Below are 16,488 nucleotides of genomic sequence, written 5' to 3'. Positions count from 1 at the left end.
ATATGTATATATATAAAGGTATGCTTACAAGTAACTCTTTTCCAGATTCGTAATCAGCACGCAGCTGTGTTCCCAAATCACCATCAGGTATCTTGAGATCTTCGCGCAGTTCTCCATTATCAGCCATCAGACAGAGATAGCCATCGTCAGATATATCTGTAAGCTGTCACAAAACAATTATAATGTTTCTCACATTTTCACAGAAACATATTATTTATGTCGCAGACTCAAATTTTAAAGTAAACTTTACTCAAATTATTCTTCTTTGTAATATTGACAATAAAGTTTAAATAATTAAGATTATAAAATATGAATAACAATAAAATACATTTATAAATATAAAAATAAAAGGATAAACATTTTTTAATAGCTTAAAGAATAAACAGATTAAAATTTTATGTAAAATTTGTTTAATTCGCTACATGCAAGAAATTATGAAAAAACAAGTATTTACCTGGTAATCTTCCCGCTTAACAAACGGCACGTCCATATTGTGTGTGGAAGGGCAGATATCCTCATACTTCTTGGAGGTAAATATGTCGATACCTACTAAATGGACTTTGGCATGACCATGCTTGCCAGTCTTAGAGGTTGACATTTCTACGATCTTGCATGGACGCGATTTTAACATTACGAAACCATTTTTGCGCAGGGCTGAGCACTGTTGAGGGTATGTCACGGAGGCGCCTGAATCTCCAGTTTCAAAATGAGTATCCTCGATATCTGCCATTGTTGTTTGATGGATATCTGTGTGGAGGACAAAATAGGTATAAATTTGAAATTCAAAATCAGCATAAAAGTCTTATTCATTTTAGCTGAATTTCTTCTGTACAGTTCATCTTTCTCTTTTTTCTTTTTTTCTTTTAAGAAAAGAAAGAAAAAGAACCAGTCGATTGTTAAGAACCAATTCTTCTTATAAGATCCATTCCTTGTTGCTTTAAACTATGAAAATTTCGATCTTGCTTCCATCAAATCTTCATATACATATTTAATTCTTTGCCTGAATAAATTCTAATCTTCACGGAATAAGTTTCTATTTATAGAAGTTTCTAGAAATTTCGAAGAAAGATAATTATATTGTAGTAAATTGTATTTTCTTCCAAAATAAAATACAGATATTTGTTCTAGAATAAGTGAATTTTCAGAGATATATTAAATCACTTTAAATACATAAAAAAATAATTGGAGTTTTGTACAGATAAATTTGTACTGATTTTGACATTGCATTGTAAAGGATATATAAATAAATTATGGATATACTCGTTATATTTAAAATAAAATATAAGTGTATAACAAGTGTACTAATAAAGCATAGGCCTCCAAGAAATCTCTTAGCCTAAACATCCAAAAGACATCTCTGTGTCTTAAGGATATTCTTCGGAATACTACGTTGGAATAAGTTCAGCCACAAAGAATAGACCTATAGATTAATTTGAAAAACAAGAAAATTAATGGTACAATTGCACTAATACAATGATAACGATTTTATGACTTTTTTCCTCGTGTGTCTTGTTAATGACACTGACGAGGCTATTTTGAACAAAATAATTTGCAACTGTATTTATGCAGCCTAAGTCGTATAAATTGATAAGCGTCAGAAATATCGACAACAGTAGGAATAAAAAAACGACTAGAGAAATTACACGAATGCAACAGAGTTCTCGCCTGTATAAAATATCTACACATTGTACGTACACAACGTCGCTTGGATCGAGTTTCTACCGGTTATAATGCGAACGTGAGTCACCAAAACTCGGGCTATCGGCAACGTGGTTACACCCGGACGAACAGGGTGACCACGTGGCGCGTCGTCGCAGGGAGTTCGCGCACAGTGAAAGGTGTCGGAGTCGGATGGGGAGGCGCGACTAACCAAAGATCTCTCGCGCAACCAAGCACGAAGGAATTCGCGAGCTTCGCGGAGTAGATGAGTGAATTCGACGTGAGTTACGTTCGCCGGGGTGTGTCGCGACGCTGCCGGGGCATCATCGGTTGTCGCGCACAGCGTATTTCGAGCGATAGGTGGATGAAGCGAGTACGAACTGAATGGACCTGAGAGTGAGCGGATCACATTTGCTAACGGGAACCGCGTTACTGTCGCGGCGCGTTGCGTCGCGGCCGTACGAACGTAAGCCGGCCCGACATTTACCCGCGTATTTTTAATGATCCGCTGCTCGTTTGGGCAATTAGCACCATTAGTTGAAGCCGAAAGCGAGAACAGCTCGAAATACTCACATGTGATCAAAATGGATACTCTAACCAGAAGGTCGTGTTGCGCCGGCGCGCCACAGGATTGTAATAGGGGTTCACAACATCGACTGCACGGATGCTCTCGCCAGTCGCGAGTCGCGAACGCGGCCGCAGCGCCACTGCGAGCGCCATCTTGTGGCTTCTGTCGCGACTTCGCGTCCGAAATGGCGCGGAATTTCTAATGTTGCAGAAAAAGCAGTTTTCCAACTGTTGTAAAATTTTTAAATATATTTGATTTATCACATCTAGATTCAGTTATTATTCAATCGTATCAATTATATTAAAGAATTTTACAAGTTGCAAGCTGCTTTTTCTGTTGAATGCAGCCATTTGTTGTACGATAAATTTTTCGAGTGTATTAATTAGTTGCAGAAAAGAAGTTTTCAAGTCTTCAGAAATTCTTTAATCTGTAGCCAATTAATATACTTGAAATATTTATTATACAAATGAAATGTTAGCTTATGCCTATACACAGAATTTGCAGTAATATCGCTGCAAAATTTTTGCAGCAGTATTGCTGCAACTTTTGTGCTGTAGAAATGACTTCCATAAATGGGCGTATGCATAATTAAAATAACTTTGGCAAATTTGCATTAACTATCAATTGATGATTAATTTTTCAAGTAGTATTTTTATTATCTTAATATCATGAATAAATATGTAAATTTTGCTTTTTAATTATTATAATTCATACAGCACAGAATTTGCAGCAATATCGCTGCAAAATCTCTATGCAATATTCATATTGTTGCGGTGTTGCTGTAACTTTTGTGCAACTTTGTGTTGTAGAGGAATGTTTGTTATTTTATAAGAAGAAAAATTTGGTAATGAATTATATGGTATTATATGAATCATATATGGAATTATATGATTTAATTAGAAAATTTGCTTTATAACTTAAAATTATAATTATACTCGGTTAATTTTTCAAGTCTGTACTATCATATTATCATGAAAAGAATATTATAAATTTTGTTGTTTTTTAATTATTATAATTTAATTAGAAAATTTGCTCCAAGCAATTTTGCTAGTCAAATTCAATTAATTGTTTTGAATCGATTTAATCCAATTTTGATTATTTTAATTTATTAAATTAATTAATCGAACAAAATTACACTTCATCAAAAGAAATTTCTAACTATATAATTCATTGTATCTATAACTATATTTTTTATCTACATTATTTCTTATCTAATATTTTTTAAATATTTTTTCTTAAAACATTATTAATTCTATATCCGTATTAATAAAATATTGTAATACTTTTGTAGAAATTTCTCGATAAATTAATCATGTAATTATAGCCGTGGTCTGATTTATGTTGACAATGCTCATAAGCATCATTTGTCTTCGTTTAACATTTGACAACAAGATTAAATGATTTTTAAGTGTTGTGAGCATGAATCGGACCACGGCCCATGTTGAATTTCGTATAGTTATTATCGCGCTTACTGCGCAGACTCCCGAATAATTAATTTGGTTTGTATCTTCTTTTTTTTTCCAATATCTGCATATCTCAAAAGTCAAAACTCATTGTGAAAAACGTATTTTTCGTATTTTTCTCATCGCGAATATATATATTTAATACAGCGATGAGTATTTTTTAATTGCAGTTTAATTGTAAGCTCGAATAATAACTCGAATTACGCTTTTAGGAAATCGATGAAATCACTTCAAAATTTTTGCGAGAACGCATATTCCGCGATATTGACCAGCGCAGTGAGATCCGGTGGCCACTCACGATGCTCCATGGTGGAGCAATGCTCCGTGTTTGCACTTCCGGTGACGGCCATTTCATACGACGCTCGGTGTACACTTGGATATACCATTTAACGGCTGATTCGTAGGATTGCCTGACCGATAGGTGAACGAGGACCGGCTTCTGGTAATGATGAAGACGGATGAGTAAGTATAATGTCTCGTGCGGTATAATATCTTTCTGCGGATTAGTCGCATAATGTGGGGTTTTACGTCGTTAACCGTCCATTTGACTATCGTGGAGTCATCGTCGCATGCATCGATATGAGATGCGGACTTTCTTTGTTACTCCGATCTCGCGGTGACTATAAACAGGACAATAGGAAAGGCATAACTCGATAAATACCGTTCGATACTTTTCAGCGTTGCAATCGTGCAAGCGTATGGCTGTAAATATGTATCGAAAATTTCAGCCTAGCTCTTAACCTTTCGTTCATATATATATATATACATCTTTTAGCGTCGAAATACTACCATACTTTCCTGATGTCTCTTTCTAATCTATGTGATTTACTTCTTTTCTCTTATATTTATATCTATAACGTAGTTTACATTTAATTAGAGGTAACTGAATGTGGCTATTAGCGATTTTATTAAAACGAGAAAGAAAAAGAGAAAGAAATATATTTACAGATATATTTTTACTTTCTTCTTATATATATATACACACGCGCGCGCGTGTGTGTGTGTGTGTGTGTGTGTGCACTATCATTCTAACTTTATCTCATTATTTCTCTAAAATGGATGCTTTGCATTTGATGATAGTGTCGTTCTGTCTTTGTTATTTATTGAATTTCAAGAAAGATACAATGATGTTTGTATCACTAAATAGAAATCATCCAATATTTTAAGATATAAATTAAAGAGAGATAGTATACATTGAATCTGTTCAATTTCAGCTCTGGAACCAAAACATAAAGCCATCGATGCAGAAAAATTTAGTGTAAAATTTCAGGGACTGTAAAGAATTAATAAGCTTGTTTATCGACACTTTACAATCCAGGAAATCTTACTCATATGATTTTTTTTGTCGATAGCTTTGGCTCCGAAGCTGAAATTGGACAAGTCTGATATAAGAAGTATACATACAAGAAGTATATATACCTTTCTCTCTTACAGTCCCGTTTTCATAATATATAGTAGCCTGTGTTCCACTTAATGCACAATTTTGTGGAATTATTTCATTCTTCTGATTTATCAAATGTTAAACAAGAATAAATTATGCTCACCAGTGTTGTGAGTGTTAAGTAGAACGCAGTTTTTTCTAATTCTAAGAATTAGAAAAAGATGAAGAGTAAGTTTGAACTGAGATTAAATTTAATCTACATTGACAGAAATGGGAATTAATATATTATGTTATAATATCGCAGCTCCGTATATGTATGATATATTATTTTGTATATGTATGATATATTATTTTGCACATGTAATTACAGTAATCAGGCACAAAACAATGACGATAGGGATAGAAGCAGAGAGCGCGACCGTAATCGAAGGTCAGACAGACCAAACCGCATAAACTCAGCCAGTCGCGATCGCAGTAGAGACAGAAACGATCGCGGCAGGAAGGCTTCTGAACGGCGAATTTATGTTTCTAACATTCCTTATGATTTTCGTTGGCAAGATCTTAAGGATTTATTTAGAACCGAGGTTGGCAAGGTAGCGCATGTGGAGCTCTTTACGGATGAGAATGATAAGCCTAGAGGATGTGGGATAGTGGAGTTCGAAGATTCGGACTCGGTGAAGATAGCGGTGGAAAAAATGCACCGATATGACATTAAAGGGAGGAAGCTTGTTGTTAAAGAAGTAAGTATAGAAATTTTCTATTTGCACGCACAGCTTTAGATATAATTTTAATAGACCTTATTTGTATTATATGTATAGTCTTGTAAGAAATGATGAGAGTTTATATTTTTCGTATGAAAATGCTATATATATATGAAATAATTTAATATTTATATTTAGCAATACGATTTTAAATAAACGTTTTTTTATCTTAATTCTTTTTTAAAAACATTTCTTTTGAATTAATTTTTGATCTAGATTCTATCTAAATCGCCGCTAAATTTTTTCTAATACAGCATAGAAAAATTTAATTTTTTAATAATTTTTTTATTTTGTTAAAAAATACATGTAATACATAATTTAACAAAAGATTAATTTTAAAGATTATTTATATTATTTTAACTTTGATGAATTACATTTATTTTGCAGGATTTTGATGTAGAACGTGACAAATACGGCCGTTTAGCGACAGGCCGTAACAATGATAGAAATCGTGACGACAGATTCAGAGATCCTCCAAGACCGCAAGGAGGCGGAAGACAAAATATGTCTGCACCTAGCGGTGGCGGAGGCGGTGGTGGTGGTGGCGGTGGTGGCGGCGGTGGTGGCGGTGGCGGTGGTGGTGGAGGTGGAGACAATAAATTTGGAAACACTTACGGTCTTAGTACACAATTTTTAGAATCTTTAGGCATCAATGGTCCTTTGGTCACAAGAGTCTTCGTCGCTAATGTTAGTATGACGCGATTATATTTTTAAAAAGTATACATCATCGGAGAATTATACGATCTATCTATTTATTCAGCTGGACTACAAAGTTGACGAGAAGAAGCTACTTGAAGTTTTCAAATTGGCTGGAAAAGTGTTGCATGTTGAATTGGGAAAAGACAAGGATGGTAAATCAAGGGGTTTTGGAGTCGTTGAATATGATCATCCGGTAGAATCGGTACAAGCCATTTCGATGCTTCATAATCAACAATTATATGATAGGCGTATGACTGTCAGACTTGACAGAGCTAATGAACCTGATATGCCGCCTAAATTACCAGAAGGTACTTACATTACTCAGTTCGTGACAGACATTCTTGATATGCTTTTATAAATCAAATTTACTTTTGTAAATCAGGTTTGAAGGGTATCGGCATGGGACTTGGAGCCGGTGGTAACAGATTATTAGATGTTGCTAGAAATATTCCTAATGTGCAAGCAAACAATCCACCAGTGGTAAATCCAATCTCAGCGCCTGTTTTAGCTGCGGGCGCTTTCGGCGCCGGTTTGAATAATGTTGTACCTGCGCAATTAGGTGAGCGTGCACCTTTTACATGTACCTCTTGTAAATCAATTAAAATCGTTAAATAAATGAGTTCCTATTTGTTCTAGCATCGGCATTATCAAACACAAATGCAGCAGCCCTTCAAGCTAGCCTTGCTGGCGCTGGTTTAGGTGCTAATCTCACCACAAGCTCACTGCTGAATTCCTCATTAACGAGTGAATTAGCATCAAACTTAAATAACTTTGGAGGCGGAGTCGGTAGCTTAAGCGGTTTACAGGCTTCTTTGGCTGGTGGACAAGGGAATAATACGTTCACGCCACGTGGATTATCCAAATTGGATAACGATATAGGATTTGGTGGTAACAATGCCTTTGGTGGCTCTAATTTCGGTGGCGGTGGTAGAGATTTCGATGGAGGATTTAACAGAGGGGACGGTGATCGTGTTTCTGGTGGCGGCGGTGGGTTTTCTGGAAACCAGGGCCAAAGCGGTGGTGGTAATCGACAGAACTCCAACGGTTCAAGACAGATGTCAGATACTATACTTATAGGCAACGTATGTACTTTTGTTTCACATTATTATTATTATATTTTCTATTGTTATTTTCCTGAAATATTTAAATCGTTGGGAAAGAACTTATCTTTAGGATTTCTCCAGGAAAAAAATCTGACACTGGGGAAAAAACGTTTTTTTAATGGTATCTATTTTTTTAATCTGTTTTTAAAAGCTTCCATTTAATATAACATAAAATATAAAATACTTCTGTGTTAAAATTTATTTTAAAAACATTTTATTACAGAATAAAATGTTAAATAATTATAGAAATATTAAAATGTTATTGGAATTTTTTAGCACTTTTAAAACTAAGCAAACAAAATATAAGTAAGCATTTAAAAAGTTATAAAAAGATATAAATTTAAAATGAACATTTTTGTGAAGGTGAAATATGCAAAATAAAAAATTAGTAACTAGAATCAGAAAAACTTTATAAATTATTTAATTTCATTATTCAGACAAAATAATTATTATATTATAGATATAATGTAAATTTTAACTAAAGCAATGTTTGTAATTGCTTTGTTTTTGTAACATCAAATAAAACAATTTTCCATTCCGGGATTTTTCCCTCAAACGGGGAAACGTTTTTTTTATTCTCGTTCGATCCTGGGTTCCTTTCTTTCCCGGAATTTTTCATTTCTTAAAATACTAATATTTTTTATTTTTTGGTTCAATATTTAATTATAATTTTTGTATTGCAGCTACCTCCAAACACTACATGGCAGATGTTGCGTGATAAGTTCCAGGACGCCGGAGAGGTAAAATTCGCGGAAATGAGAGGTGCCGATATGGGTATGGTACGGTTCGCATCTGAATGGGATGCCGAGCGTGCTGTGAGTATCCTTTTCAAAACGAAAACAAACATTTTAATATTTGTTAGAAATAAAATAGTTTGATCATTTTCTTCCTTTTTTTTCCTTTTATTTCTTTGAATCATTAATTACAAGATATATAATAAAGAAAAAAAAAATTAATCACAACTATTATCTATTTATTAATTTTATTATTCTTTTTATAATTACTTTGAAAAAAATTGTGTTGTACAATTGAGTTTTCCTTAATTATCACAATTAGCTATGATGAATCGATCGCGTATTGATGGCAGAACAATTGATGTGCGTCTCTACTAAAAATGGAAGGATAAGCCTCGAGGGATTCAAGGTAACGTCGATAAAAAAGATTATATTACTATAATTTGATACTTAACCATAACTTATTGACGCAGCGTGAGGAAGCTGGGTGTTTGTGTCGTCTGCAGGATTCCACTCCTAATGACAATACTTGAAATTCATCCTAGTTGTCTGGCAGAACTTAGGACAGTGAATGAGAAGTATCTATCTTTGGAAGATCAGCAAGTCGTGTTTGTGATGGCTACTCAATGTTGTAACAGTCATATGACTACTGATTGACGTACATTCTCCATACCCTCTCTCTTTCTCTTTATCCCCTTTCAACTTTTCAATTCTGTATTGTTTATATATCACCAGACTATCGTTCCTTTTTACAATGGAAGTCTACTAATTGTTCACTTCTTATATCAGTTTTTTTTTTCTAGCGATCGAGACTATAGTTGTTTTTAGGCTTAGGTTTCATGATGATCTATAAGTAAGTCAGTAGGTTTCTTTTCAGTGTGTGTAGGTTATTCACTATTTACAGGTTAATTACCGTAATTAGCGATTCTGTAGTCTGTAAGTTTGTACTTCTTAATTATCATGACGAGAGATCGATCGGTTCTCCATCATTTCGATCTAACGTGATGCTCTGCTCATTCGCAGCTGAGTCCATCAAGGGCTAGAGATTAATCTTTCGTTCATGAAAACACATTTTTTAACGTTGTAAAATCGTTATTCGATCGAATTAGATCTCCGGCTTGCGAATTATCGAGGTACGCTCGTTTAAAATCTTACTTTATGCAGATCGTGGATTTTTTGTGTTGGATATTCTCGTCGCATCGTTCGCACTTATGCGTAAGAAAAAGCACATGTGGTATTTGACAGGAGACAGCGCTTTGTCGCCACGATTTCTACGCGATCACATTGTTTATTATTATTAATTTTTTTTTAATTTACCGTACATACATACTGTTTTGCATCTTTGTAAGAATAATTTTACGACCCCTAAATGAAGCATATGAGAAAAATTTGTTGTAGTCCGCCGCTTTTAGGAAGATCCCCTCTCAGTTTATTCAAACTCGCTTCAATATTTCGGCGAACGTACATCGGACGATTTAGATTCGGCATAAATTCTGCGTTTTATGGACCGTAGTATGTTTACCAAAAAGTAAATCGAGCCTCTCGTGACATTGAATAGCGTCTTTTAATCTTTTCTGTTCCCCCACAGAAATGTACGCGGACAAGACTTGGATTGATTCCGGTACAATGGACGAATTGCGTTTGGTGTCACCGAAATATTTTTTGGTAAACATAACTCTTCTCTCGCCATGTAGATCTCGAGGAATATTCTATTGTATAACACTCTTGTATAACCACCAATCATAACAATGATTGAATAAAATCCAAATTCATTTTGGCTATAAAAAACCTATGCTGGTCGTTGTGTTTTATTTCTGTGCTGTTGTGTGAAATTTTTATTTTTTTTTTTTAAGCGATCACTCTTGTTGGTTCGGATGGATCTTGTCAAGTGAGTTTTAGTATGCGATGCAACTAAATGTTTAAATGGTACGATTAATCATAACTGTCCTGTAAACACGTTGCATTTAAGCAGAATACGAGTCCATTCGTTTATTGATACGTCTTAAAATATAGATCACTCCTCAGATTATCTTCCGTACAATTGGGACATCAGTATCTGCGCAATGAGGAGGAAGGTGCTCTTTCAAGCTCGCAGGTGAGATACTTTTTCAGATGATTTTCTTCCCTGATTTTCCGAAGACGGTTCCGGGAAGAGAGACGATTGACGATATCTGGCCCCCCGAGAGAGAGAGAGAGAGAGAGAGAGAGAGAGAGAGAGAGAGAGAAAGAGAGAATGAGAGAATGAGAGAGATTAGCATAATTACTTTTTCTGTCATTAATAGCGAGAATTTAAACATGCGTGGTGCTATCACGTGTATTCTTCATCTCCAATAATTTTTAACAATACTTTTACTGTCGATGAAATTGAGCTCGCATCGATGGATTTTTTATGGAAATGTGACCGAGAAAGGAATAGTTAACATGAGGTTTTTGTCTTTAACATGGTGTAGTCGACTCTGTATATAGAACTGTGAATGAAGGACGGCGAAATCTTCAATGCGCGCCAATGATTTTATTTCCAAGTATTCACTTTGTACAAACTTTGACCTCCATCGATTTGTCGTAACGGAACTTTGCGGTTTTTTTCTAGACTTTTATTAATATATTTTAATGGTAAGAGCGTTCATCGACGTTTCACTTGCGATCGACAATAAAAAATTATGCGCACGTTAGCGCATTCTTAGCGATTGATCCTCCCTTTCGTTCAACGCTTGATTAAATTTCTACAAGTTGAAGAAGACGTAGCATTATCCTTTTTTTTTTGTTATTGACTACATCAGGATTCTGATACATGATATAAAAATTATCGTGACTATTATTTATATTATTCCTCGAGAATCGGTGCTCATCTTTTCGTATTAACAGTTCCGTCGATTTTAGGAGCCAAGAAGCGTTTATTCTTTTATCATTGTGACATTTATGCGACATTTATTCGTACAGCGCAACCATTCCAACCAATATCTCTTGTTACATGAAAACTAAAAGCGTTTTTCTCTTCTCGCGAGACAGAAATAAAATTATATATATATATATAATATATGTATGAATTATCATATAAGGAATATTTTTATTACACTGGGGCATAGATACAATGGATATTATTGATTATTTTCAGATCACGATCGAGAAAACATCTGTTCCAAAATATGACAATAACAGGTAAGTTTTAATAGCTGACAATCACTTCACGCATTTGTTTTTTTTTCCAGGGAAATTATTACGTGCGACGTTTGTGGCTGCGTTCCACGATTCATTGTGAGTACTGGAAAGCTATAGTATATACGTAACGTAAACTATAGATTTTCAGTACTCGTGAGTAACGGAACACAGTTTGTATCTGTGAGTCGTGCGAAATAAAAAAGAATGAATTGTCAAATCATACTTTCAATTACAGCTGTATTTCTTCATTTACCTATACATTATAAAATAACTTTCGATACGCGAGGGGTAAGTGTAAAGATTACTATTTTTGTGGAAAATCGCGTAACGCGACGTCCTGTAATATTATAATGATGCAGTTAATAGTTCGGACGCGCGTAAATGTGCCAGAAACGGGATTATCGGCTCAAACGAAACATGTAAAATGTATAAAATTGCATAATAACGGTAAATACGAGAAATTCGTACGTATAAATTAGTCTTAATGGTACAAACAGTACTGCGACAATCGTGTTCACATTTAGCACAAGGAGTGCATTGTTCAATAGCTCTCAAAAGAAAAAGGCACCTTAAACATCACACGTCCGTTTATATGTTGTATATATTTATATATAATTATGTAGAGACGCGTCTTTTCTCTATAAATGGATTATCACATTTCAAATAAATATGAATGCTCACAATTTTATAACTTATGCGAATAATATATAAAATCATTCGATCATTGTTGCTCATTGGAATATCAATGATTAGCAAATTCTGAAGTAACTTGTTTATATTCGAAGTGTGTTGAAATAAGAGACAAACGTAACATACTACAATTTTACATTTCACGCTTTATTCATATATGTAAGAGAACATAATTTTATACACGTGAAAAATGTTGAAAAACAAAATTGTAGTATGCTAAATGTAGAATCATTACATTATTCATTGTTCACAGTGTCAGAAAACTTTTATTACAAATATCTATGTTTCTCTCTTTATTTGTTTATACAGCAAGGTAAAAAGTCACTTTTCTAAGATAACACACTTGAATTTAACGTACATTTATGTTATCTAATATTATCAACGTATTATGTATGTATATATATATATATATACAGGAGGCGTCATCAAAATCCGGACAATTTCTTTAAACAAAATGTTTTAATAAAAAATTAAATATTACAAAAAATCCTTTTACATGGCACTTGGGGAATCCCCGCAGAGCACAATTATTCGATATATCCCCCATTAGCTTGAATGACGACCTCTATTTTCGGTCTGAAGTGTTCGCACGCATGCTGTAATGTAGCGCTGTCCATGCTGACGAATGCTATCTCAACAGCGATTTTTAATGAGTCACATTGGGATGCCGAGACTTGTTTGTGACCCTTTCAACTATGCTCCATACGTAGTAGTTCAAGGGATTTAAATCTAGGCTATTGGGAGGCCAGAATTTCTTGAACTAAAACATATCGACATTGTCTGAGAGCCAATTTTGAATCAAATGACTCATGCGTCCTGCTGAAAAACATATGGCCTTCCGGACGCCATAGTTTCCATCTACTTCACTACATCCATCAGAATGCGCAATGATTGCCCTGGGTCATCTGAAATCAGCGCTTGAGCCTTTTCAATGACTGCGGTCTCGGTTCGCGGTGCGTTTTTTCGAGTGACGCTTTCTCACTGGCATACTAAAACCTTCATTGGACTATTCTAAAGCCGTATATAAGGCTTTAGAACAGTCCAAGAACAGCCACAACATCATAAACAGTTGATTTCGCGTATCTCCAAAGAACCAAATTATTTCGTATTATTATTGAGCGCGAAGACCTTCGCTGATCATGGCTCTTCGATACGATTATACTCCGCACTTGGTTTCAATATCACGGCCATTTTGAGAATATGATTGTTTATTAGAAGCAGCAGGCTTTCTCGGACGCCAACAACAATCTTTGGCGGAGGCACAATATAGCGGAAAATTTAAATTTAAATTTGTCCGGATTTTGGTAACGCACCCTATATATATATAAAATATAGCTTGCGCGGGGTTTATGTATAAGGGAGAGGCCAAGTTCGCAATAATAAGATCACAATGTCTGCATTATCACCAATATTCATCTAACTCATTCATCAAAATTAAAAAGGCTCTCTTTCGTATCATCACACATTGATATTAAAGAGATCTATTAAAATATGTTGCTAATTAATCTCAATCTAACAAAAATAATGGCAAGCAAGGATTTAAATAAAAATGCTGATAAATCAATTTTATTTCGATAAAAACGCGTTAATATCTCCAATCAATTTTCAAAATAATTAATTAAATAAAGGTTAATTAAATAATTATATAAAAAATTATTAATTGAAATGGAGGAAGGTTTCTCATTAAATTTTTTAATCTTTTTAAAATTCTTTTTATGAAAATAGATATTTTATGAATTACCGTAATCGTATTAAAAAATATATATATGTATATACATAAGTAAAGTGTATATTATTCCACTTTATTGAATATAAAATTTTTAATAGCGAAATCTATAATTTTCGCTTTAAAAGATGTATGTATTTGGAGTTTTCTTTCAGTAAATTAATTACGAAGCATAAAAAGAAAGTTGTCAACTGAAATAAAAAAGTATTTTTTGTTTGCGAAAATCTTATTGCGAAACATGTTTTATGTATGTTATGAGAGAAGCTGTCAAAAAATCTTCTTGGGATCACGTGTGGTTCGTATATCATTAATCAGAAGATTTGCTTCTCAGGGACAATCTTTTTATCCCTGTTCTAATATAAGTTACAAAATATCTCAAAATCGTTCTCATTTAAAAAAAAAACAACTAGAAATCAGAACGATTTCAAAATCCTGTACAATAAGGGGCATGGGCGTATCGTGAAATTTTTTCGGAGGAGGGAGAGAAGGAGATTTCAATCAACCTAGGGATGTACTTGCACTAATTGAAATAACAACTAAAAAAAAATATTTTGCTATTGTACTGAGAAGAATGTCACTGCACTAATTTGGGTGTAATTTAACATTTTTTTAACATTAATGAATTTCATTTGGATATTTTACAATTTTCTCCTCATACTTCATTTTGAAGAGGAAAAATGTTACGTTTTGTACAATATATAACTTTTACTTATTTTTTTAAAAACTTTCTTTTAAGAAGGATAATATAGTTATTACAAGAATGTAATAACTGTATTATCCTTCTTTATAAGAATTAATTATAGCATATATTCTGTTTTTCGTGACAAAAACCTTACGAAAATTTTCTATGTGTCGCATTTTTATCAAAGCAATATTTTTTCCAATTAATAGAAGTATTAAAAATTATTTATATGGTCTTATAATGAGTAGAATGTGCGCTAATGGGACTCTCTCAAAATCAAATAATTAATAAAAAATTTCGGGGGGAGTTTGAATTCCCAAACCTCCCTCTTCGATAAGCCCATGATAAGGGGTGCTTTCCAACAAGCGACTTAGTACAACACAATGATTATCTCATTCTTGTTTAACATTGGCGAACAACAAGTATATAATGATGCTCCATGTCACACCGTGTATGTCTCTTGTTAGAAGACATTCAAGGAGAATATCGATATGCTAGAATGAATGAATTATGAATTCAAGTTAACGCCCGAATTATCACCATGCTTTCCATAATCATCACATTTTCTCGAGTAGAAATGTTTGCCATGGCATTTCACTGGTGGTGTCTCATCGCAACTAGTGCATCTCAACGAAAGTGCGGAGATGTGCGGGCACTCTGCTGATGTTCTGCGTCTTTTTGACCACTCGCGCGGCCAGACAGGCGAGTGTGGTGTATTTCAGAGGACAAATCGAATCATAAAGCTCCTTATTTGGCAATAGCATCTGGAACGTCTTGCCGTCGTTGTTTATCGCATCGAGATGCGCGCCGGCGTCGAGCAGATCGATCGATAGACTCGGTCGCCAAGGTTGCAATAGCGCGGTAAGATGCAGAGCCGTGTTGCCGTCATTGTCCCTGGCAACTACATTTGCACCCACTCTTAGCAGAGCTTTAGTCAAATGAGGAGATGGGAACTTGCATGTGGGATACCTGCCAACCAGCGCACCATCCTCGCTATGAACTAAATGCAGCGCGTCACGACCCTGAAAAACACATTACAAAACTGAAAATGTAGATATTTATTTTTAATCTCCCTTTTATTATTAATAATTATTTTAAGTGTCACTCACGTGTCTGCCTTTGGCATTTATTCGAATTAACTTGTAGAGTTCTTTGTGAAAGGCATTGTATTCTTCGCTATCCTTTTCTCCGGTCTCTCGCGTTAATAGGCACGCCAAGTGCAAAGTGATAACAAGAACTCTGTTCAAGAATGTAAAATCACGCTCGCATGTCAGATCGCCCATCTTGTCCAGCATTTGTTTTCCTTTCGCTACTTCGTTAATCTAAAAGTAATTTTTGCAGTGTGAACGAATAAATATTGATGGTTTGAGAGATATATTGGAAGATATATTGAAAGACGACAATGATACTTTCATACTTACAGCTTTCTCGAAAACTCTCATCAGATCTTCCCTCTTTACTGGCGGTACTCTACGACCTCTTGTCGTCTGTCTACCTTCCTCGCCCACCATGAAGCTGAAGAGTTCGGTGAAACTGAATAGAGAGCTTTGTGTCATAGGATTTAGTGGTTCCAGCATGCTTTGCTGCATATCGAGAGCATAATTCCACAATTCGATGCAGCGACGGAATTTACCCGCGTCCGCATAGACAGCTCCGCGGTATCTAATATAATAACTAGTGTCTGGATGAGCCGGTCCTAATATTCGTTCTCTAATCACCAGTGCCTGCATGCGCATTTCATCTGGATCTGCTAACAAATCGTCCAAAGCTTCAGGTTCAATTACCTCTCGGGCGTAATCGTAAGCGGCTACAAGCGGTGGAGATTCAGGTTTTGCTATCACTGGTCCGTCTCCCCGATATCTA

At 34.8% G+C, this 16,488-nt stretch overlaps 3 protein-coding genes across 9 annotated transcripts in view; 1 reads left to right on the top strand and 2 right to left on the bottom strand.

Moving 5' to 3' along the window:
• The window catches only part of LOC108690323 (eukaryotic translation initiation factor 5A), a 4,551-nt gene extending 2,223 nt beyond the window's left edge, over positions 1-2,328 (bottom strand). Inside the window, exons 1-3 of one of the 3 annotated variants that reach the window (XM_018197557.1) lie at positions 2,233-2,328; positions 455-747; positions 29-163 (exon numbers count right to left, since the gene is read on the bottom strand). In XM_018197557.1, the coding sequence (XP_018053046.1) occupies positions 29-163; positions 455-730 (411 nt within the window). In that variant the 5' untranslated portion in view covers positions 731-747; positions 2,233-2,328. The other 2 variants (XM_018197574.1, XM_018197566.1) reach the window with 2 other exon arrangements.
• Positions 2,329-3,684: 1,356 nt separating this feature from the next.
• On the top strand, positions 3,685-12,324 carry LOC108690928 (myelin expression factor 2). Of its 3 annotated transcripts, none has more exons than XM_018198492.1 (10): positions 3,685-3,726; positions 3,903-4,152; positions 5,442-5,811; positions 6,220-6,519; positions 6,593-6,839; positions 6,914-7,090; positions 7,168-7,613; positions 8,318-8,453; positions 8,691-8,777; positions 11,484-12,324. In XM_018198492.1, the coding sequence occupies exons 2-9, from the start codon at positions 4,136-4,138 to the stop codon at positions 8,744-8,746; spliced, it is 1,749 nt and encodes a 582-aa protein (XP_018053981.1). In that variant the 5' UTR covers positions 3,685-3,726; positions 3,903-4,135; the 3' UTR covers positions 8,747-8,777; positions 11,484-12,324. The 3 variants fall into 3 exon arrangements, with proteins under 3 accessions (XP_018053981.1, XP_018053988.1, XP_018053973.1); XM_018198499.1 differs by lacking the exon at positions 11,484-12,324 and adding an exon at positions 8,842-10,160 and having other exon boundaries at positions 7,198-7,613; XM_018198484.1 differs by lacking the exon at positions 11,484-12,324 and adding an exon at positions 8,842-10,160 and having other exon boundaries at positions 3,686-3,726.
• A 2,476-nt stretch (positions 12,325-14,800) lies between these two features.
• Positions 14,801-16,488, bottom strand: part of LOC108691222 (protein fem-1 homolog CG6966) — a 35,826-nt gene continuing 34,138 nt past the window's right edge. For all 3 annotated transcript variants that reach the window (XM_018198898.1, XM_018198906.1, XM_018198910.1), the window contains 3 exons: positions 16,047-16,485; positions 15,735-15,947; positions 14,801-15,647 (listed from right to left, as the gene is read on the bottom strand). In XM_018198898.1, coding sequence (XP_018054387.1) covers positions 15,243-15,647; positions 15,735-15,947; positions 16,047-16,485 — 1,057 coding nt within the window. In that variant the 3' untranslated portion in view covers positions 14,801-15,242. The remainder of the gene's footprint in view (positions 15,648-15,734; positions 15,948-16,046; positions 16,486-16,488) is intronic.

This window comes from Atta colombica, unplaced genomic scaffold (genome assembly GCF_001594045.1).
Source record: "Atta colombica isolate Treedump-2 unplaced genomic scaffold, Acol1.0 scaffold105, whole genome shotgun sequence".
Taxonomy (NCBI): Eukaryota; Metazoa; Arthropoda; class Insecta; order Hymenoptera; family Formicidae; genus Atta; species Atta colombica.
Note: the sequence above shows the minus strand (reverse complement) of the source record. Positions and strands in the feature narration are given on the sequence as shown.